Source organism: Haemaphysalis longicornis, unplaced genomic scaffold (assembly GCF_048455015.1).
Source record: "Haemaphysalis longicornis isolate Haplotype H1 unplaced genomic scaffold, Haemaphysalis longicornis Haplotype H1 scaffold_10, whole genome shotgun sequence".
Lineage (NCBI taxonomy): Eukaryota > Metazoa > Arthropoda > Arachnida > Ixodida > Ixodidae > Haemaphysalis > Haemaphysalis longicornis.
Window position 1 is genome coordinate 99,996,327 of NW_027526204.1, and position 24,689 is coordinate 100,021,015.

The 24,689-nt window shown below is 47.1% G+C and overlaps 1 protein-coding gene across 1 annotated transcript in view; it reads right to left on the reverse strand.

The window, feature by feature from the left end:
• Window positions 1–1,673: 1,673 nt before the first annotated feature.
• LOC144157861 (uncharacterized) overlaps window positions 1,674–24,689 on the reverse strand; it is a 31,074-nt gene continuing 8,058 nt past the window's right edge. Inside the window, exons 5-7 of the mRNA XM_077688586.1 lie at window positions 6,512–6,547; window positions 2,608–2,699; window positions 1,674–1,908 (exon numbers count right to left, since the gene is read on the reverse strand). Of these exons, the coding sequence (XP_077544712.1) occupies window positions 2,662–2,699; window positions 6,512–6,547 (74 nt within the window). The 3' untranslated portion in view covers window positions 1,674–1,908; window positions 2,608–2,661. The remainder of the gene's footprint in view (window positions 1,909–2,607; window positions 2,700–6,511; window positions 6,548–24,689) is intronic.

The following is a 24,689-nucleotide window of genomic DNA, read 5'->3' on the forward strand; positions in this document are numbered from 1 at the left end:
ATTGAGCGGAGCGGCTTTAATTTTTGGGTTTTCAGGTGGCTAGCTGCTTTGCAGTAGGGCGGCTGGCTGGTACTGGATTTTGTTAGGGCGTCATCGGCAGATGATCAGTTATAGGAGCTCTTAAATAACTTGCGAGACGCTGCCTTCATGCAGGCAGATATAGTACAGCACAGTTCGTCAGGCCGGGTGTGGTAGTTTAGGAGGCGGCGCTTTTAACCGTGGTCGCCGACGTTTGTGCTTTGCAAGTTCTAAAGGCTAAGGTGGCAGGGATATACCTTTCAGCTTGTTTTCCGCCAAGGCAACCTCGTCTCAAGCGCTTTTTCCATGTTACGTTGCTAATATGTTCCACTCTGCCAATAAATTAAAGTCGTTTTCATGGTAGCGCAAAACCAGAAAATTGGTCATGTACTCGCATGATGCACCGATGGAAAAATAGTGAACTATGCAGCTGCATTGTCCCTAAAAAGTTGTAAAAACCGTTGTAAAAATGTCTACACTTCACCTAGAAACGCAGCACAGGTTCCCAGCAAAGCGAACTTTGAGACACAGTAGCAGTTGTGAATTAGTTGTAGCAAGGAAGCGCGGTTCTTTTAATACCAACGGGTATTTTTTTTTTTACATCGCTCCATACAACCTTTTATTTTTGGGAATTTTTTTCAAAGCATAGGCTTTCGTCAGAGCCACGATATTCAAACTGCTGTGCGACAGAGAAAAAATTGTTTCCCTCAAAACATTGGTTACGGAAAGGAACATGATTTTTTGTGGTATCATCGGAGGTTTTCGAACGCATTGACTGGAACGATCGGCTTGGAACGATTTAGCAGCCAAATGGGAATCGGTGTACGGCGAAAGCTGCTGACGGCAGCTGTCGCCGACACTGCAATTCACCGGAGTGTGCATGGCGTTATCGGACGCTTTATCTTAAGGCTGTATTTGTAAATCAAAAAGTTTTCATTTTATGCACTGGCTTTCCTGTTTCCACAATGACTTATTACAACTAAGCGTGCGTTCGGGCATGTTTTTGTGGGGGTGTGCGCGTACGCGTGTCTTTGTGTGTGTCGATACCCCGGAGATCTAGTAATATGACTTAGGGATTTCGTTTATGTACGTATCGTTATTATTTTCCTAACGTCAACAGCTGTCGACGAAAATCCAACAACGGAATTGAAAGTACTTCCATCCAATTTTTGTTAATATTCAGGAGGTGGCGATTTTTGCTGAATGGTTATTGATAGCTTTTTTCATCCGTATCATTTGGGGCGTGTTCATGTTCCTCCGTGCTTTACATCAGTGCTGTCGACTGCCGAACGGCTTTGCTGTGTGAAGAATGTTCTCCTACGAAAACCTTTCCAAATCTTGGAACGCCGCGCTTGAACTCTGCGGTGATGGAAATTAATTGGAGCTTCCTGTGTGAATCTGGAGATCGGCTTTAGTGTTGTTAATTCCGCGGGTACGTGTAAGTGTGGGCTCAAGGAAATGCCTGAGTGTTTTTAGGGTCTCATTTCTGTGTGCCTGATATTGTTTATATTCTATTAGACAAACGTAAGGAGTAGATAGACCAGCCCACAGTGCGGCTCAACCGAGGAGCTTATGACAGTTGGCATAACCCGTTCACAATGATAACCTACTAACACAGTAATACTTTCCAAGGTTGATACTCTTGTGCGTGGAAATGCTGGTCGTAAAAACTTTTATTGGTTCCAAAAAGAGGTGTCCGGCTCTGACTTAGTTAGGAGTCGTCACGGGTTAGGGGCAGACAAACAGGACACAGTTGGGACGAAATATTTTGTTTAAATTAATGGTGACATTCGCACGCAAAGAACAGTAAACCTCGGGATTCCCCTCCTTCGGAACCCCAGTCGATGCAAAATTTGTTGCAGTTGCAGCTCTGCATTGGGCAGGAGGCACCTACGGAGACAAAAAAAATGTCACACTTTACACCCAAACTGTTGCAGACATACGTGCTCGCACAAGCTCGCACTGCCAATTCTTAAGGCGTCCTCGCACACACATTGCATCTACGGGAACAGCTCCTCTGGTCACGTTTCAAGTGGTCGAAGTATTGCGTTTGCGTATTGCGGTGAAATGACTTCCGGTGGACTACCAGTGTAACAGAGTGTAACAGACCAGTGTAACAGACGGAACTACAAGGAGAGGAAGGCCGTTAACTCGATAAAGTAGTTAGATAAGAAAATTCGGGTGCAAAGAATGGGTTAGGGCAGTGGAAGGCAGCGATGGTTGGAGGAACATGGGAGAGACTTCCGCTTTGCAGAGGACTTAAGCTGCTGCTGCTGATAATGATGGAGACTGCACGTGTGCATCGTATACGTAACACGGGCCTAGTGGGGAGAAGATTTTAAAGTGGCGCCCCTAACGGCGCCAACGAGAAACTGAATAGATGGGAACAAAGCAGACAACACAGGCTTTTTCACATGGCCGAAGAGGTACCTTATATTTCTGGAGAACAATATTTAACTGTTTATCTTATTATAGGGAGCACTTCCGAGTATATGTTGATCTCAAAGAATTACTCCAACTGTACACATTTCCAGAGAAGATTTTGCTGGTTATTTTACAGCGTTTTGTCCGAACTAAAACCTCACTTACCTGACATTCCGCCCTCTCTGCCACAGCAGCCGCACTCAGTCATTCTTGCCATGGCTATGAGAATCTGCACAACTGCTGCACCAAAAAAGGTACTGAAAGAAGAAACAGGGGAGCGAATTCTCGGAGTCCGAATTAAATTACAGTTTGATAAGAAACTGCATTCGCGTCCGTGTACGGGTTCCCCAACTGGTGCAAAACGTAGTATCCCACAGTGAACTTAGTCGCACCCAGTAGCCGCTAAGGCAGCAGAGTTAGAATACTTTCACAGGCTTTCGCAGACTATATACGCGCAAATACGCACTACACTGACGTGGTCATATACGCATGAAAAGAAGCTTTATCAAGTTTGGTAATGGCGCGCCGCTTTAGGAGCCACCGAACTTCCCTAACGGCTGCCCGCGCTTTCTTCGCGTGCTGTTGTTCAGGAGAGAGAAACAATAACAGCGGTGACCTCCGGCATTTTTGTGTGTTTGTGTTGACTCCGACAGTCCAATAAGAGCAAAGTGCTGGGGAAAGAAGAGGGACGGCGGGGGGTGTAGTCGGCGGCCAGATTCCCCCTCCGTATTGTTCCCTTCCTCAACGTCAACTTGTCTATATATCTTTCTAGGCATTTATTTGAAGACAGAGCCACTGGTCGCGTGATTGATTAGACCAATGAGCGTTGGTGTGGCGACGACAGCTTCTGCTTGAAACTTACTGGTTTTCTCGGCATGCTAATGCCACTAAGGTTGCGTGGAAGGTGTGGGCTTATCGCCCGTTCATTTAGCTGGCCTGTATCGGTGTGCAGTGTGTCCCATAGAGTTATGAAACTGTATGGTGTGTCCATCTCGCGGTTTGCCTTCAATTCCCTGTGCTTGACCCATCACTGTCTGCGTTTCAGCTCGCCCGTCTTATATGCGGTGCTGGCTCTCCGTGCGACAGCGTCTAATGACCATTGGATACCGATTTATACAACAGAGTGTGTGGCCCGTGTAGTGCTGCCTATTTTGTGCGGATTACGGGTCGTCGTCTGCGCTGGGAGGGGAGCGTGTTTTGCGTTGCTACCTGTAAGTATTGCGGTCCTGACTGTTGCGCAACAGGTGAAATATTAAAAAGAAATCGCTGTGTGTTATTGTGCTGTGCACGTTTTTTCTAAGTTCGCCAAGCCGTATCCTGGCATTTCTTCATCAGCGCTTTCATCTTGGAAACATCAGCTTTTTTTAAGCGGGGCCTGTGGTGTGAGCGTTGCAGGTGACAGGTGCTAATGTTACTTGTACGCGTTTTTAATGGGATGAACGCGCTTTAAGACCACTGTCGCGTGTGTTGTTTTGAAGTGATGGTTGCTAGCCAACAAATTATTTTGAGAGCAGCTTTTAGCATGTTAGTTACATTTCGGCGTAGCGTGCACTGTGGCGTATCCATCGTCTTCGCAAGCGGGGCCTTATAAATTGCCGCACGGACTCGCGACTGAATTCTTAGGTATGGAACTTACTACGTACACATGGTTCATCAAAAGTGACCTAGAGCCAAACTTCTTTTGTGCCCGGTAAGGAGGAACGTTCAATGCGAATTCTCCAATAACTTGCAACTTTTGGCGGCGTATCATGTTCACACCGGGCAGGTTGTCCGATGGAACAGCTGTTCTTTTAAGTCACTGTGTTTTTACTGCCGCGAATGATTGTAAAGCCTTTTGGGTCGGCTTTTTCATGTCTGCGGCGATTTCTGTGCTGTTATTATGATTTCCGTCTGATATGTGCCTGAAACACTCTTCCCTGAGGTGTACTACAGACCGAGTCCAACGTACCCTCAAAAGTTTAGCTTTGATATCCAGAGCTTGCATTGGGTTTCCGGTTGCGGAAAGCGATGCAGGGTAACGCCTCGTTCGTATTTCGTAGTTTTCCACTGCCCCACTGCGCATAATTTCCTTGTACATCAAAGCAATCTTATTTAATCGACCAGTGCGCTATATAAACCTATGTATTCTTGTTGTTTGTTTCCCCTCTTCAGAAATTTGACCGTGGCGCCCCTCAACTTAAGAGGCGCCAGCTATAGGACGATCTCCTGGCCAATAGTTCGATACGATTAATACGTGTTTGCGACACTAAGCTTTGCAACTAGCTTGAAGCAAATCCTATGGTCCAGGCTATCAAGCGCTGGGGGGCGCCATAACAAAACGGAGCTCCTAAGCCAACCTAGGCTAACCTACCCAACCTTACCCGATGTAATGTAACCAGCTAACTAATGTTCGGATAATCTAAAATGAAAATTCTCAAAAGTTCGGTTTTTCCTACATGTCCCTAACCATACCTAACCTTACCCGACGTAGCACAGCCAAACGAACGTAATGTTGTTATGATCAAAACTGAATATTCTCATGAGTTCTTTTTTTCTCATAGCGTGTCATCATTGAATGACATGGGAAGCATACTTTATCCAGTTTTGCCAGCATAGTTGCGGAACGAAACAATCTATTCACGTCTAGCCCTGCCGCGAACCATGCATGCCTTATGTTTTATTTACAGTTTGGCTTATTGAATTATGGTTTATTATAGTATTTTGTTGCCAGCGCTGGTCCGTGCACGGTTCGCAGCAAAGCATGTCTTTCCACCTCTTTCTTTTGTATGCCGCACCTGCCATTTTATTTGGTAGGGATAGGGGCATAGAGGGCGGTAGGGTAGGGATAGTGCCCTGTCATCACTAGACGAGAATGTTCTCTGACCACCCGTTCCCTCGGTTTGTTTTAGTTCTTCCAGGCAGAATAAAAAGCACAGATAAACGCTCGCAGAGCAAACGCCGTGGCATTCCATCCACCATCGCTCATTTGTGTCCATCACTCTAATGACTGCGTCTTCGACGTTTGTGTTGTCTTAGGTTCATTGCAGAGTACAAGTTCACTCCAAATAACGTCATTTCTGCAATAACCCTGCGTCGTCCTGGGCTGCGTGACAGTATTTACTTAAGAGCAGTGTATGCCAAAAAACTGATACTGTCCGCATTACAGCTGGTAAAAAGTTACCGTAAAAGTGTTTTGACAATCAATTTCTGAAGTTTAATATTGTCATAATTAGGACGTAAAACATTCAGTGAATGCATCCGTTGGAGTTCCAGAAAGACCATCGGCCTTAATTTTATATCTCGATTGCTATGTGTTTTTTTAGCCGCAGTGGACTACCGCCCAAAAGAGAGTATGCTGCTGACATGTGCAGCGGTGCAGAGAAAGTCTTTTAACAATCGTGACATCACGTTAAGGTCCCTGTTTCACGGGTACGAAATTCGAACGTTTGCCGCAAATTGTAATCTCCGCTTGGCTCCAGTGCAGAACAAGCACTTCGTTATGCAAGGAATATCCGCCTGCCAAAAATTTCAAGCATTGTGTCTTGGTGAAAACGGGATAGTGTACTTCGGGTTTATTATGCTGCAGCGCTTGTTTATCATGAATATATCATGGTCGCGCACATTCTTCAGGTGGGCGAGTCTGTGATTGCTATTACATTATGCGCTGTGACAAAATATTTAAAGAAAAAAGAAACACGTGCTCGGCTTGCACGGTTCTGTAATAGCCATTCCACCCCGTATGTGACCAAACCTTCCTGAGTCATACTATCCGTCAGTGCGTGTCTGGCACATTTTCCTCGTGGTATTCATGTGTTGAGCTAATGTAGGTTTAGAACAGAGTTAAAGAATTGCCATGCAAATCGTTCAAAGTACGAAGCCACAATATGACTACCTACCTGTAATTGAAGTTGCTGGAAATGTGCGATTTTGGGTCAGTTGATGGGATATTGTTTTGTTTTTATCGCGCTAAACGTTCCTAATTGCAATTTAAGACAATTACAGAACCCACAAGCTGTCATGCTGACCAACTGTGGGCCAGCGGAGAGCAAATGGTGCGGAAGTTTGACATGCCTTGGCTCCTCATACTTACACAGAAACGCTGTGAGTGGAGCAGCAGCAGGCGTTCCTGAAAAAAGAAATAAAATAGCAGCTCTTGTAGCTTTTCACTTAGAGAGGCAGAATGCACAGCCCTCATTGCGGGCTGTAGAATGATATGCATAGGTAATGAATCAAAGGATGAAGAAAAAGCTGAAGCGTGCTGGCTTCCCGAAGACCGAGTTCGCCGAGGTGGCCGAGGTGGCCGAGTTCGTAATCGCTAAGTTTCTATGTGACTTATATTTCAACAGCTGAGCTGTTGAAGGTAGAGCCACTTCGCATGTCTGCTGAAGGTCTTGCGTCACGAAGGAGTAGGAGCACATTACCAGTTGCCTCGGCGGCCTGGCGAAAACCGGTTCCCAGACCCTCCGATAGAGGGCGCAGTGGCCTTAGAATGGAGAAATTTTCACAACCGGTGCACAGAGCTGCACTTAAAACAATTTTGACCTAGCTTGGCCCGTAGTTAGGTTCAACGTTGAAAGAGGCCATAAATAAAAAACAAAACTTTGTTCGTCTTGAAAAAGAAACACGCTTTTGGTAACACACTCACCTTCATCGCAGTCACGAAAGATGTTTTCAGCCAAGAAAGCGCTTCAATTATTGAAAAACTTTTAAAGTTCGCGCTACCGGGAGATATTACGGGAAGGAGAGACGCAATATTGGCCAGCACAAAAAAGATAGTGATCGGTGCATTAACTCTAAGTTAACATGCGAGTGATGCAATGGGAGGTAACTGGAGATACAGCTTAATAAGGCGTAGGCTTGGGCGTGTTGGTATTCGTCTTTGCGCAAGTGCAGTACAGCATGGAACAGGAGACTCCGCTACAGTAGCCGTCTGGTTTCTTTGTGGTGGCTTAGGTCTGCGGCCGCCATTCGCACGAGCAAGACTTTGTGACGTCACAGAGCAAACAATCTATAGTGGCTGGGGAGTCACCACTGCATCAGGTTTTCTTTAATATCTGAATTATTTCACTGAAGGATGCGATAAAATGGGTATCAGTGTCACAGGGACAAAGCAGTCCTTTTATTTAACCAAACTTGAATTTTATATTCATGGCCCCGTTAAGTGACCTCTTATTCATCCCCTGCGAGTGCTGTTGCTATTATGTGGCGACATCGAGACAAACCCTGGCCCTGCAACTCGGTCCGCTAACCCCTAAAGACGTTATGTCTGTCCTCAGCGATATGCAGTCCGGACAGGCAGGCATCCTTAATGAAATAAAATACATACGTTCTACGCTGCTGCAACACGAGGAAATATTCGAAGAAATTACTAAAAGACTCTCTAAACATGAAGACAACTGCTCTGTAATAGCCAAGGTAAAATAAAAAGACGACGGCTTACATACACTAACAGAGCAATATTGCGGTGAAATGACTAGCCTTGTCGCCAGGATGGACGACTCTGCGGACAGACAGCGACGATCCAACCTTGTCTTTTACGGTTTTGAAGATGCCAGTGACGAGACTTGGGCACAGTCTGAGAAGCGCGTCATCGATCTATGTCTTGCCAGTCTTGAAGTCTCAGTCCAACCTAGAGACATTGAGCGCGCTCACCGCATAGGGCGTTTTCAACCACGTAAAAATTGGCCCATTATTGTCCGGTTCTGCCATTTCAAGGACCGAGAACAGTGCTTTCCAACGCCAAAAAATTAAAAGACACTAATTACAGCATTAGTGAAGATCTTTCCCCCAACACACGCAAGGCCCGTAAGCACCTCAATGAATTTGGTAAAGCATCTCGTAAGACGCATAAACTTTGGTACAACAAACTAACCATTGACGACACTACTTACGTTTTCGATCGCTCTTCTGAAAAAGTAATCCCCCTCCGCCCATAGCTACCACCTCCCACCCCAGCGAATCATAAATTAAACCCCGAGCTTTTGTCAATTGTACACATTAACATTAGAAGCCTCTTGCCGAAACGCGACTCGCTTTGTAATCTTATCTGCACGACAGAATGCAACTTTGTTCTCTTAACTGAAACATGGCTAAACCCTTCAATATGCGATTCCGAATTAACACCATGTTTTCTTGGCTTTACAATTTTTCGGCGAGATCGTGATGGTAAGCGTGGTGGTGGCATTCTTATAGCTGCTTACATTCGATTAAATTGCTCCCAAGTGGTCATCCCTTACAGCCTTAAAATATTGTTTGTCTGCTGCAGAAACTCATATCCTCCGGTTATAACTGGAGCCTGTTCCCGCCCCCCTGAAGCAGATCCTTCATTTATCGCTAATTTCCACAGTGCTCTTAACTTCCTGAATGCATCTCATCCTAACATAGCGGGTATTTTAATGGGTGACTTTAACTTCCCAGGAATAATCTGGTCTAACCTAGCGCTCACGATATCTAAACACACTATGGTAAGCGACTTTGTTAACACGTGCCTAACATTTGGTTTATTTCAACTTGTTTCCTTCCCAGCGCCAGTTACTGAGCACTCTTCAAATATTCTTCACCTCATTTTCATATCCCACCCCGGCAATCTTGCATCCCTAGTTCTTCTCCCCGAGATAAGTGATCACGCCGTACTTCACGCTTAGTTTTCCAATCAACTACCAGGCCCAAGACATTCCAAGAAAACGCTTACACTCTAAGATAAGGGTAACTATGCTATCTTTGACAACGAACTATCCATATTTTGTGACTGGTATTTTAACGACTTCTTCCAAGGCCCCCTTGAAACTGGCTAGTCTTTGTTCAAGTGCAAAATTCATGATTTGATCAATAGGTTTATACCCCCAATTACAATTACGAAACGGGCGTCTTCACCTTGGTTTAACGTATCTCTTAAGCGTCTTAGCAATAAGAAAAAGTGCGTATATCACTCGGCTAAACTGTCTAACTGCGCGAGCGCTTGGAACAGGTACCGCGGACAAGCAAAGGAATTTGAATCGCTTGCTGCGAAGGCTAAGCGTTCTTTTTTCTCTTCTACATTACCTAATACGCTACGCAATAATCCTAAACAATTTTGGAGAGCCATTAATCCAAACCCCACAAAAACATTATCATTACTTGATGAACACGCTGATCTTATTCCAGATCATATTACCCCTCAAGTATTAAATTCTGCCTTCTCTTCCGTATTTACCCCTGAATCTTGCAGCCCGTTTCCAGACTCCCCATCCCTTGGTTATCCTGTCATCTCAGGCATTACATTTGGTTCATACGGAATTGCAAAGCTAATTGACGAATTGAAACAAACGTCATCCGCGGGAATGGATGGCATCAATTCCAAAATACTGTAAAACACTCAGCCTATAACAAGCATTATTCTTTCGTACATATTTCAGCAGTCCATTTCATGCGGAGTGGTGCCATAGGACTGGAAGCTTGGTAAGATCATTCCTGTCCCGAAAAAAGGTCTTTCATCTTCAATGAGTAATTGTCGTCCCATTTCGATCACAGGTATATGCTTTAAATAATGGAACAGGTAATTTATTGCCACATAGTAAATTTTTTACGTTCAGTACATTTTTTTTACCCTAACCAACACGCTTTTCAAAAAGGACTTTAATGTGACACTCAACTCGCCCTATTCGTTAACGACCTGAGTTCTAGCCTGGATATTACCATACCTGTAGACGCCATTTTTACTGATTTCAAAAAAGACTGTGACAAAGTTCTTCATAAAAGATTATTTTTGAAGCTTTCATGTCTTTACCTTATTGTTCTGTTTTTAATTGGATATGTGACTTCTTGACTAGCCGTAAGCAGTTCGTTTGTGCTAATAACCATCGCTCCTCGTTATCCGCTGTAACCTCCGGCGTACCTCAAGGCACGGTCCTTGGCCCTCTACTATTCCTAATCTATATTAGCGACCTCCCCAATAGCGTAGCTTCTAACATTCGTCTATTCGCAGATGAATGTGTCATTTATCGTCCTGTTTATAATGCAAACGACACTGTCATCCTACAGTCTGATCTTTCTTTGATTCAGTCATGGGGCGAAAGATGGCTGATGTCCCTTTACATAAAGAAAACTTGTCTCATTTCTTTTCATCGCCGACAATCTTATTCCTCCAATAAATATTTCATGTTTGATTCTCAAATTACAGCAGCTATTCCATGTAAATACCTCGGTATCACTCTAACTTCAGATCTGACCTGGTCATCCCACATAATGAACATCACTAATGACGCGAAACGCGTTCTTGGCTATCTCCCAAGAAACTTACGTATAGCCCCATCTTCTGTTATACTTTTAACCTATCTAACACTAGTTCGCCCGAAGCTAGAATACGCATGTGCCATCTGGGATCCCCATCAAATCACTCTTATTACAACACTTGAATTCATCCAGAATCGCGCAGCCAGATTCATGTATTCAGGCTACTCCTATCATACCAGCGTTACCGAACTAAAATCTCAAGCTAACGTGGTTAACTTAGCTTCACGCAGCAAAATTTCAAGACTGTGTTTGTTTCATAAATTTTATCACGCATTGCACCTTAACCATTTTATCATTCCAGCTCATCGTCTTTCATGCCGTATCAGCCTTTCGGAAGGTGTTTATCCGCCCCGTGCGCATACCACTGCCCATCACTCTTAATTTTTTGTGCAAACATGAACAGAATGGAGCGATCTTCCTGCTGACATCGTGCACCACTCCAGCACCGCCCATTTCAAAGAAGACATCGAACAAATCATCTGTTCGTGAACTGTCTACCCCCTCATGTAACACCCCTTGACTGGGGCCCTTGAGGTATTATAAATAAATTGATTGATTTGATTTGATTGATTGTGGGGTTTAACGCACCGACGCAACGCAGGCGATGAGGCGCGCCGTAGTGGAGGGCTCCGGATTAATTTTGACCACCTGGGGATCTTTATCGTGCGCCGAAATCTCGTACACACGGGCGTTTTTGCTTTTCGCCTCCATCAGAAAAGCGGCCGCCGCGGCCGGGAATCGAACCCGCGACCTCGTTCTCAGCAGCGCAACGCCTTAGCCACTGAGCCACCGCGGCGGGTGTATTATAAATAAATAAATAAATAAATAAATAAATAAATAAATAAATAAATATTCGCAACTCTGAATACACGTAGGCCTAACAAGATATCTATCATCACTTAAAACGCCGAGACTCGCAAAGAGTGCGGCGAATGCGCAGAACTAAAAAAAAAAACTCATAGGAAAGCAAACCACTCAGACATAACAGCAGAACATGCAAATCAGGGCACTCATGGAGAAAATGGATGTGCTATAGGGCCGTGGCTGGGGCCGTCAAACCAAACGAAGCGCCCGGGGACGTTAACGCGAAGCGCAAAGAGCCGAGAAGGACCCACCCTCGCCTCGTATCACGCGAGGAGAGGCGAGCCCATTCCCATCGGCACAGCCGAACCAGAGTCCTTCAATGCCGAACCAAGATGAGATGGACGCCGAAACCCCGGTGCGCGATGAGACGGCGGCACAGTTTTGTCAGAAACAGCTACGCCTCAAGGGGGCGACATGTGAGCGATCCTAGCGGTCATCAATGAAATCACCGAGCAGTGCGGCGTCATGCGAGCCGAACTGCAAGCTTTGGTGATCCAGGTGAACGGGATGTCAATCAAGTAAGAGCGGCAAGCCGCCAAGATGGCGGCGTTGACCGCAAAGAGCCGGTTTGGGGCCTTGAAAAAACGACGCACCGTAAAATCAAGGAGACAGTCGCAAGCAGGCGCGGCCGTCTGACGACTTCAGACGAATATGCGCCTAAACTGTAAAAAGAGATCCCGTGCGTTGGGAGGTGGGGGGGAGTAGACAACGTTACTTTAACAATAAAACTGCAGGGGCATCCGCAACAAGGCTGCCGAACTTCAACTACACATTGACGTCATCGACCAGAAGCCGGACGTGATTGCGTCACAGGAGACGCACGATAGACCCAGACTACCAGGATACGTGTCTTACACGGACGCGACGGAAGGGCGCACAGCGATCCTGGTGCGCTACAACGTGGCAGCAACCCAGCACCTCATGGCGCAAGAGGGCTGCGATCACACCCTGGTCGAGATCCATTCTAGGACCATCGGAAGCTGCGGAAACCTGTTCGTGATGAGCGCGTACTGCCGACCGTAACGCGGAAAGTACGATTTTGACAAGACGGTGAGGTAGGCGGAGCATTGGCGGGGAACAGGCTGCTCCTGATCCTCGGCGACTTCAACGCCTCGCACACCGCATGGGGCTACAAATTTCAATACAAACGCAAAATGGCCCTAGTGAAGGCGATAGAAGACCAGGAGATGGCACCTCGCAACGAGCCGGGCGTTGCGACTCGAAGAAGTGACAGAGCGCGACACCGTACCGGATCTGACAGGCGGGATCCCTAGACGTTACCTGGCGCAATTAAGAGGCAGACCTGGGATCGGATCACCGACTTTGACCGCATCCGCAAGTGGATTGAAAAAGCGCACGAGACCCCAAGAAAGAAATGGAGGACACGAACCACAGGATCCACACGGAATGGGAGAAAGAGCAAAAAGCCGCGCTCGATAGTTCACGCAGGAAGTGACCACAACGGCGCCAACGCCATTCGTCGATGCCAAGCTCGCACACATGTTGGCGGCGCAACACTCCGTCAAGCAGAGGTGGAAACGCCAGAGACGCAACATGAGGCTGATCAAGCGCATAGCAGTGCTCAACAAGCAAATCTCCAAATACACCGCCAAGCTGTACCGCGAAAATTCGATGACCACCTGCGACGGACTGCAGGGCAAGCAGTCGTCGCGCAAGACCTGGTGCGGCTCAGACACCTGATCGACCCGCTGAGCAGCAAGTCTGCAACCCATCACAACTTCACCAAAGTGTTGACCGCCTACGGAGGAGACGGCCAGAGACTCATCGCAGACCTCAAAGCAAAGTATCTGAAGACGGAAAAGGGACAGTTCCCGATACCGGAGCAGTACGGGGGACGGGAAAATTCGAAGATGAACGAGCCCTTCACCATCACGGAGATGCTAACGGCAATTGACGAAAGCAACAAGAAGAGCGCGACCGGCGCGGACGCCATAACATACAAATTACTGAACGACATGAGCGATGCTCCGGTTCACGAGCTCCTAAGGCACATCAACAGAACCTGGGAACGCTGGGAGCTGCTCGCAGAAGGGAAAGAAGCCGAGGTGAGGTTCATACCCAAACGTGGCAAGCCTCTGACGACCGAGAATATGCGACCAATATCGCTCACGTCCTGCGTGGCAAGGTCATGGAGCAGAAGACTCCAAGGATTCCTGGGCGGGACGGGCCAGATGCCGGCGACCATGTTCGGGTTCCGTCAGAAGCTGAGCACGCAAGACGAGCTCGTCTAGCTGCACGAACTCGTAATAAAGAAGGAATTGAGACACGCACCGCGCGGAATACTGGTACTGGATCTCAAGGGGGACTTCGACAACTTGTCCCATTGCAGCGTGTTTGAGAACCTGCGCAAGACGGGCTGCGGTAGCAGAACGTACGGTTACATCAAAGACTTCCTCACAAAGAGAACGACGACCATCCGGATAGAAGAGGAACGGTCGGAGCCGATAGAACTCGGCGATAGGGGCACCCCTCAGGGGTTGGTCTTGAGCCTCTGCTCTTAAATCTGGCCCTCCTGCCCCTGCCCGACTTACTCAACGAAATCGAAGGCATGGACCACGCGCCCTATGCCGACGACACAAAGGTGTGACGAACCGCGCGGGGTCCGGTACGTGGGAAGAGGAAGCCATGCAGAAAGCGGAAGTGACCGTCTACGAGTACGCAAAAACATGCGGCCTGAGCTGCGCCCCACAGAAGTAGGAGGTACTCATGGTAGAAACCAGTAGACCGAAGAAAGAGCCGCCGCAGAACGTGGTAGTCACCATAGAAGGCACACAAATCAAGCCCACGCAGCAGATCCGGGTCCTAGGACTCCTGCTGAGGGAAGACGGCAAGGCGTACTCGGCTGTCAAGAAGACAACGTCCGAGAAAATCGTGAGCATGATCCGCAGGGTCACCAACAGGAACCGAGGCATCAAAGACGATGCCCTGCGCCTGGTGCAGGCGTTTGTCGTGTGGCGCGTCACGTGCTCCGCCACATACCTACAGCGAACGAAGGCGGACCGGAAACCGCTGAACACGACGATCAGGAAAGCGGTCAAGCTCGCCATAGGAGCGCCCGTCCACTCGTCCACGCATAAGTAGCTGGGCATGGGCAAGCACAACATGGCACCTTTCCAGCCAAAGAATACGGCTGAGCGAAACTGAGCACAGCCGGGCCGTCCTGCGCAAGGTGGGATGGAAGATCGAACCGCAACCAGCGACGGAAACGCTACTTTAGGAATGGATGGACGCGATAAAGACCAAACCACTCCTTAGGAACATGCAGCCAGGGGAAACGACGATAGACGCTCCGAGAGGGCCAGGACACTAGCCCGGCAGCTGGAAGAGGACCCGAAGATTCTTTACGCGGACGCCTCGCTCCCCAAACACAGAATTAGAGAGACGGCGGTCATCACCACCATCGACAGACTGGACACCAGCGCGTCGACCAGAACGACGAACCCGTCTGAATGAGAATAACTGGCCGTGACCCTCTCCCTCGCACAGCCGGGAGCGAAGACCGTGGACACAGACTCCAAGTCGGCCTATGCAAGCTACCGCAAGAGGAGGGTCTCTCCCGCGGCACTAGCGCTTGTGTCTAGACGCAGGCCACCAGGACGAGCCATGGAGTTCGTGTGTATGCAGGCTCACCCACAGGTGGAAGGCAAAGAACTCACCGGCCACTACGCCCAATAACTGACCAACCGGGACTACCGCGGTTGGTCAGGAAGAGCCGGGACTACCGCGCCCCGTCACGAGCTACAGAGACATTGCCGAGCAATACAGAGACGGCAGGTGCAGGTTCCCCGGACCTCACCGGCAACTCAACAGGAACCAACAGACAGTCGTTCGCAGAGTACAGGCGTGGTCACTAGCCCACCCCGTCTTCTTATACAGAATGTACTCGGATGAGCACGATATCAAGTGCTCATTCTGCAAGATCGAGGAAGGCACCCTGGCACACGTCATAGCAGAGTGCACTCACCTCCGGAACCCCCCTTCCCCCCAACTTCCCCAACCCAAACCCCCGAGAGCGATGGGAGACCTTGATGTCCGCCCCGACCTGACGATCCCGCTCTCGCTGGCAGTCAGGGGCCAGGAGCTGCTTGACGCATATGGGACCCGCGAGGAAGATTCCATCCCGTCCTTTGCCTGCACACACTAACCATTTTAATGGGCTCGATAAAAGATGATTCGCTCTCTCTCTCTCTACTCAGGTGGATTGGCCTGTGGTGATTACAGTTGCGGTCCTGAAGCTCACGGAGGCAACCCAAATTTCAACTTGACTGCAATGTCAGTATCCCAACCAATAGCTTCCTCCTACCCACTCGAAAATCCCTCGGCTAATCACAATGACAGCTGTCGGCATAAGCTCAATTGGGGCGCTGTCAAAACAGCACACGACGAAAGGGCACGCGACAGAAGAGCACCGACATAACAGCACGGCGTCAAAAGGGCACCCGACAAAACAGCACGCGACAAAACAGCACGGCGTCAAAAGCGCACGCGACGGAACAGCACGTTGACAAAACAGCACAGCGTCAAAACAGCACAGCGACAGAACGGCACGATTATATGGAACGCCTAAATGGGCAAATATCTTGATTTTAACGTGGATAAAAACACTTTAGTGGGCGCAAACTGCTCTCTCTGAGGTTCTCTTCACGTTTCGTTACTCTTTCTCGGGAAAAATACTACGGCTTTAATTATTACAGCATGTGGGATATCCAAAATGAAAGAAGCAAAAGCCAGGGACGACATTTGGTAAAACTTTTGTTCCTTTTTAGGTAGCCCTACAATTTTTATGATGATAATAATAATAATATTAATAATAATAATAATAATAATAATAATAATAATAATAAGAATAATTTTATTGCGATACTATTGTTCCTAATTGCTTCGTCACTTCTGTACTTCATCTGTACAGCACTCTGAAGCCTGTGTTTCCGGTGTTCCCGCGCCTTAAGATGGAGGGAAAGCGAGGGATGCCTTATCAGTGAACTTCGATCGCCCCCGCCGCGAGCTCGACATGTAGGTGGCGACAGCGTCGCGCTGCTAGTGTGGATGCTCCGCTGAGCGGCCCGTAAGAATGCACACTATGGGCGCGCTTCGTGCCTTTTTCTTGCCGTATGTGCGCACGACCGGTGCAAACAAGAGTGGTATGCTGTGGTTCGGTTACTCAACGTTCAATGTATAGCATGGAAGCGGCAGTCAGTTTTAATTATTACGACCCATCGGGAATCTCAGAATGGCCGTAATTGTGACAATAAACTTGTACGCTGTGGCTCGTAGCAAGCTCGATCTTTCCAGACTATGGCTTTGAGCCTTCAATAAAAGCATAAATAGAAACAAATCAGGAAGCCTCGATCTCTGAAATTCAGTTTACAACGGCAATCTCAATCGCTTTCACTGGTAGCATGACGCATTCTTGCATTTGTGGGATGCTCTGAAATGGTAACACTACTTAACTGCCCCGAAATTCCTTCTAAGAGCTTTCGATATTTTTTGTGTGTTCAAAAGGCAACATAAAATTACTGAATTTTGATCAGCTCAGAGACATAAATGTAACCGCTCTAACGGGTCTTTTAAATGAAATTTTAGCGACTCTGAAGGAAGGTTTCATGAATAACGGTTTCGGATCACCTATTTACGGCTTTCGTCGCAAGTGAACTTGCGAATTGAATTGTCAACGCACGCAGTACAATCAACATCTCATGTTTAGCTAGGTTTTCGCAAAGTGACAAGCAGGCTTACAGTGTGCAAACCAAGCTTCTGGGACCTCACAGTGAGCACAAATTTTCTGTGACGGCTGCTCTGTTGAAGATTTGCGTTCTTTTAGAATCTAACAGGTGCCTGCAACAGCGAGATGTGTTTGCATTCTTGCGTATAAGGTCACTTACGAACCCTAAAGACGGCAATAAATGAAGTTGCGCTGTTGCAGATGTAGTAAAACATTTCCTTTTTATTTATCGTTGCAAATCAGCGTAACGGGTTCCCGGTAACTACTTTGTTTTGTAAACGGAATATCGCCTTTGTCTTGGCATTTAATTCTTGAGGATTGGTAAAAAATTAAATTCTGCGCATTTCATTTTTTTTCGGGAAGGGGGAGGGGGGGGGGTCCTGCCAACGTTGCAAGAGCAGCGAGAAGATAACGCATGTAACGCGCGCGAAAAGCCAAACTATGGTTATCAGTATTATTTACAATCGAAACTACACTAGGCGTCGTGTTCTGTAGCGGTGAAAAAGCAGTACACGTATTTTCCAAAATGTATAACCCCCTTTGGTCCGAGATCGTCCTGAAATTGTGGGATGCCTTTTTCAAAATTGTATTGAAAGCAAGCATTGTGGGAAAAAAAAAAAAAAAACCAGAGAGTCATGGCACACACCCCACACACATGTGGGCAACAACGTGCATTATATATTACGCGTTTTCTCCTCTTTCTTTAAACTTAGGTCTACCTTAAGAGGTTAAGACGTGACCAAATTAGGCATTTGGTTATGCTGAGTGACACACGTTTCTGGACAAGGTGATTCATGCCGGATTTGAAAATGATATATATGAAAATGACACACAAAATGCCACATGACTGACGGAAACTCACAACTGCTTAATTTTACCGAAACATTCCCCCTAAATACTCTTGCGCATCCATAGAAACGTATTTTAAATAATACGTAAAATTAGCAACTCGATACAGTTGAATAAGTGTTTATTCCTCCTCGTGAGTATAACCAACTACGGTCCAAAAATGGGTGGTTCGAGTAGTAGGCCCGTTCGTCACATGGCGTTTCGTCATAGGCCGGTTCGTAATAGGTTGTTTGGTCACATAGGATCATTCGTCATAGGCCGGTTCGTAATAGGCCGTTTGGTCACATAGGATCATTCGTCATAGGCCAGTTTGTCACTTAGGAAAGTTCGTCACAGGAACGCAAAAGCAAAATTTCTGGCATTTTTTAGAGTAACTAGTGATGAGGCATGACAATAACTACTTTACACACCTTTTCGCCGTACCGGTCCTCTTAGCGGCCGCCACGGCGATCCTAAACTGGCAGTAAGGCACGCCCCAAAAAATGTTTGGCTTTCAGGGAACCTGTGCACGAATTATCCTGGTCCTGCAGTCCATACCGCTCCCACCCGTCCCCCTTGCCTTTCACATGTATGTCACGGTAGCAGGCGCACGCTCGCGTGACTAATTTGCAGTGGCCGTAGCACTCCTTTTTCTTCACTTTTTTTTTCATTTTCGTTGCTCCCTCACTGGTAGCCAAGTGCTCATAGCGTGGTCATTTTTGCCCCTTTCCTTGGAAAGCCTTTTTGTGTGCACATAAGAACTCAGTCGAACTGTCCGAAAGGAGGATATAAAAACGTGCATATCCGCTCCCCAAGCAGCTAGCTGAGGGGCGCTCTTTTGTTTATTTTGCCCGAGAGCTACAACCCGGAATGGCGGACCGGCGCCCCGCGCATGCGCAGATGGCTACGGGGGGAAGGTACATCAAATAATTAGTTGCACGACTTGTGTTGAACCACTAAAGTGACACGAAATGGCTCATGTGAAATTTCCAAGAACGAGGAGGTCGGTGCTACCACTTTCCCTATTACGGGACCACTTAGAACCAGACAGACGCCTGGCCCGCCTTCCAAGAACTTTGTTGGGCTTCGTCCCTGTCTCACTTTTCTGTCTTCGATTGTTCAATTCGGGTGTAGGCCCGTTCGTCACATGGCGTTTCGTCATAGGCCGGTTCGTAATAGGCCGTTTGGTCACATAGGATCATTCGTCATAGGCCGGTTTGTAATAGGCTATTTGGTCACATAGGATCATTCGTCATAGGCCAGTTTGTCACTTAAAAAAGTTCGTTACAGGAACGCAAAAACAAAATCTGTGGCTTTTTTTAGACGTAAGTGGTGATGAGGCATGACAATAACTACTTTGCACACCTTTTCGCAGTACCGGTCATCTTAGCGGCCGCCACGGGGATCCTAAACTGGCATTAAGGCACGCCACAAAAAATGTTTGGCTTTCGGGGAACCCGTGCACGAATTATCCTGGTCCTGCAGTACATACTGCTCCCACCCGTCCCCCTTGCCTTTCGCATGAATGTCACGGTAGTAGGCGCACGCTCGCGGGACTAATTTGCAGTGGCCGTAGCACTCCTTTTTCTTCACGTTTTTTTTATTTTCGTTGCTCCCTGACTGGTAGCCAAGTGCTCACAGCGTGGTCATTTTTGCCCCTTTCCTTGGAAAGCCTTTTTTTTGTGTGTGTGCACATTCGAACTGTCCGAAAGGAGGATATAAAAACGTGCAGCCGTATAGGAGGCATATTCGCTCCTCAAGCAGCTAGCTGAGGGCCCGCGTACTTTTATTTTGCCCGAGAGCTACTGCCAATCATGGTGAACCGGCGCCCCGAGCATGCGCAGATGGCTACTGAAGAAAGGTCCACCGAATAATTAGTTGCACCACTTGTATTAAACCACTAATAAGTGACACGAAATGGCCCGTGTGAAATTTCCAAGAACGAGAAAGTCGGTGCTATCACTTTCCCTACGGGACCACTTAGAACCAGACGCCTGGCCCGTCTTCCAAGAACTTTGTTGGGCTACGTCCCTGTCTCACTTTTCTGTCTAGGGTTGTTGAACTCGTATCTATATTCTTGTCCGAACACGTCACCCTACTTGCCCGCTCTGGCTTGCATTCTTTGTTGAGCTTTGCTAGATGTACGGCCCAAAGTAAAAAAAAAAAACTAATTAAACCTGCGCCTCGGTAATCTCTTTCGAGTCGAAAAAAATGCATTATTTTGTGCACCTGTGACGAACTTTCCTGAGTGACAAACTGGCCTATGACGAATGATCCTATGTGAACAAACGACCTATTACGAACCGGCCTATGACGAATGATCATATGTAACCAAACGGCCTATTACGAACCGGCCTATGACGAAACGCCGTGTGACGAACGGGCCGTATCCCGTTCAACTCGTATCTATAATCTTGTCCGAACACGTCACCCTACTTTCCCACTCTGGCTTGCATTCTTTGTTGAGCTTTGCTAGATGTACCACCCAAAGTAAAAAAAAAATCTAACTAAACCTGTGCCTCGCTTCTCTCTTTCGAGTCGAAAACAAAAACACGTGGACATTCATTTTGTGCACCTGTGGCGAACTTTCCTAAGTGACAAACTGGCCTATGACGAATGATCCTATGTGACCAAACGGCCTATTACGAACCGGCCTATGACGAATGACGAAACGCCATGTGACGAACGGGCTGTATCCCCAAAAATGGTATTTATTTTAGAAAAGGTACGGGAAGGACACGATCACACAGACGCTTGCGGGTGTAAAATACGTGTCCGGTAATGTATGGGCGATAGCGCACGGGTCGTGTGCACTGTAAATGTTTTTGTTTGTTTCTTCTTTCTATAAGGACACAGCGCAATTTTACAAGGGTGTGGAATTTGCACGCGTATGCACAGTTCTTGTCGCTTCTTACCTGTTTCGCGTACTAAACTTTTATCCTTTAAATAATCGCCACGCCACCTTCAAAAAGCACCCTTCGACGTTCCCGAAACGGCAGACGACTGCCGTTTCGGGAACGTCGGGAAAGCAATGTTTATAACACGTTTCGCACTCAAGCGGTGACCACAACGAAGATGTTTCGTGGAATTAAACCAGCGCATAAACCCGCAACGGCCGCTGATTATTGCGTTTCTAGAGGAAACGAGCACGCAGAGGTTACTATGTCATTGCTTACTGCCAAACGAGCACACATATTGGTTGTTTTGTCGTGTGCAGCACGCGCCTTGCGCCGCACGCAACGTGAAAAAGCAGACGACGCGAGAGTAGTAGTAGTAGGTGGTTCGATGGAAAAGGAAAAGAAATGGACTGGGGATATTATTGAGCCCAGCTGGGGGCTCACCGGCATACAACCCAGTCCGGGGGGTAGGGAATATAGAATGGGATGAATAGGATAGGGTAGAGAAAAAGGAGATAGGTAAAGAGAAAAGTTGAGGCGCCGCGAGGAAAAGAAGCGTTGCGCGCCGTCCACACTAGGAGCGGTTCGTACCGCCGCCGCCAGGGGCCGACTGTGTTCGCGCTCGGGGCGAATAGCAGGGGAGCAACTAATTGTACGTCTCCGCGTGCGCATTGTACGCTCTGCGTTCCACAGCAGCCACTGCCCCTTTGTTCGTCTTGGCGGCAACAAAAGCCGACCCAACCCTCGTTTTCGCTGAGGAGAGGGAGGAGGTCGAGGGGAAACGAGAGGGGGCAGTTGCTAACATGCGCATTGAGTGGAGGGATTTTGAACACGAGCCAGTTTATTTTGAGAGCGGGACTTGGAAACAGGCAAAACGCGTTCGGGTTGTTCCGTGGTCCACCCGTTCTTGCATCAATAGTTGCATCAATCGTTGGCTTTTCATTGTACCATGACAAGTGACAGTCTTTGATTCTCGCAATTTCTGGGAAAGTAAAGCCGTCAGAAAGATGCACACGAACATGTTTATGTATTTTAGCGAATGAACTGCATATGTTTCTGCACAAATGCGGTTCCCAACAACAGAGTTTGTTGTTTATGGTGGGTGGCCTGTTTTTATGAGCTCACCTGCTGCCTTCAGCAATTGTTAGGCTCCCGCAACACATGTTAGCCAGCAGTCTTCTAAGCCTTGCAGCAAGATAATAGGCGTCATAGATAATAGCTATATGTCATATTTTCGGGGAAAATCAAAAGTATCGAAGCTGCAAGCTGCAAAAGTATCAAGGTCCAAAACCTTACTGCCGCTTCGCTTGATTCTAACTGCAGATATCGAAGCATTTCAGATGAAGAGCACAGTATCGCAGCTTAGGTAACGCAATAAACCATTCATCGGGTAAAGTTCGTTTTTTTAAATAGCGAGAAATCGGCGAGCGTGATCGCTAGTACAGCTTTATGTTGTTTGATATTCAGTGGTGCCGGCCCACTCCCATTTTCGATACATCATGTAACCTAAATAATATTGTGCCTGTAAAAGCGCTCACTGCACAGCCTGAATCGTGATACTCGCTTCTCAAGCGTTAATAAACGAAAGGATACCAGCAATGGAAGCACGGGAGAACATACTCGTACGACGACAAATTCGCATGCAGCATTTATTTCAAATAATTTCAGCCTTAGCAAATATATTATGTACGGACCGATGCAGATACATTGTGCACAAATACAAACATGTAAAGACAAATAAACTGACCCCCTCCCTGCTTCCCTTATACAGGCGCTCATGCATAGGTGAAGTAGTGGTGGGACATTTTTTTCCTACTTTGAAGTTGGGACATGTTTTCCGGCACCATTTGTTCCGGGACTATCAGTTCCGGGGCCAGTAGCTCCGGGACCATTTCTGCCGGGACCATATCGCCCGCACATCGTGCGTATGGTCTTCTGCTTAGCAGTTACACAGGAAAAAAACAAACACGCCTCAAGTTTAACGTACACTGCGATGACGTACACTGCAAACACCCCACGAGATTAGCGTTGCACATCCTATAGCAGTTTTTTTCGCAATAAGGCGGGTGTTCGCGAACCACTTCCGTGCGGGCGGAGCCATGCACAGCGGATTGCGTATAACGCGGCTCTTTTTACGCCGCACCAGGCACCCTGAAACAAATTTAACGTTCTCTCGCATTTAGCAACATATGCCTGCGTTTATCTTTAATAAAGTAATTGTTTCTAGTAGAGCTACGGGCTTTTGGGCCTCTATTGATGCTGGCGCGCATGTTGGTATGAAGGCCGGATCACAGTCTGGTACGCCATGATGATTAAGATGATGATTATGATGATGATGATTAGAAGCCCTCCATCTGTATCGGGACGTCCGTTGCCACCAACCAACTTGCATGTCTTACTCTACTCATTAAACCTACCCTTTATTACCCTAACGGGTTAGCCCTCCGCCTACCGGTTTTAAACTCGCTTCTCCTATTGCCGTTTTCCGCAGCGCCACCTGTAGGGGCTGGAAAGAGCGGATAGCGTTGAGCCGCTGAGCCAAAGAAAGCGAGTTAGATGCCCGCAATGGTGGTTGCATTTCAAATGAAGGAGAAGAGCGAACACGCCGGAGTGTCGCCGTTTAAATGCACGCGAAGAAGTGTGAAGTCCTTCACTGCGGAGCATCCCATATTCCAAATTTAGCGTTCTGGTTGTGAAGCCTAAAAAAGCTGAGAGAAATGAAAGCTTTTGTGTGCTTCTTTTATTGAGTCCGCACTGCGAATACAAAAAAAAAAAAAAAAACGGCATCAAGGCAAGAAAAGACCTTAACCCGGTCCCGAGGCATGCTTTGCAGCGGCCGTGATCTTTCGGCTCCCACAAGAAGATCTTCTCTTGCTGCTGTTTTCTTTTTCTGCTGTTTTATCGAAAGTGTAAAAAAAGAACAAGTGCCAGTTGAAATAGGCATGCCTCAGGTTATCATGAGCCGCTGCAACCCAAATCACCTGGAATATGATGGAAGCGAAAAGCCGAAGTGTAATCCTTAAGCGCTACTATTCTGACGGATAATTTGCTTCTTACTGAAGTCCTACACCACTTAATTCTAATTTATACATGGGGGTTTAATTTGTTTAACAGCACAGAGGAGCTCTTAGTGGGTAAGAAATATTTCCGCAACAATATTGCGCGTCAAAGCAGCGTCCGCGAATATGGGCTACTGTGGATCGTGGCTCATTGGTGACCCGGCAGCTCGCATTCTTCACTTTAGTGAAAAAGACCGTCACTATACATCGAAGTTTTCAAAAGAATGGCGTCAATGAGCAAATGAATAATTCAAACAACATTTATAAGAAAAGTAATTAAATAATAGAGGATCCAGGAACAATCCTCAGTAAATTAACACAGAAAAAAGTGTTCACGAAATATGCAGATTCATGGCTCTGCGTTAAATTACCACGAAAAGGGCACAGATGCCGTCTTCATAAAAATAGATCCCTGAATTCATGACCAAAAACCAATCAATACAACGGGATCGAGGAACCACCTTTAATAGGCAATTACTGGAGTAGTCGTTTCATAGAAATAATTGCACATATAACCATGCGTGAAAAAAAAAGTAATACGAACAAGTAAAATCTGTAATTGATATCAACGGCTCACTATGTTGTGTTGCTTCAGCCTATCACAGG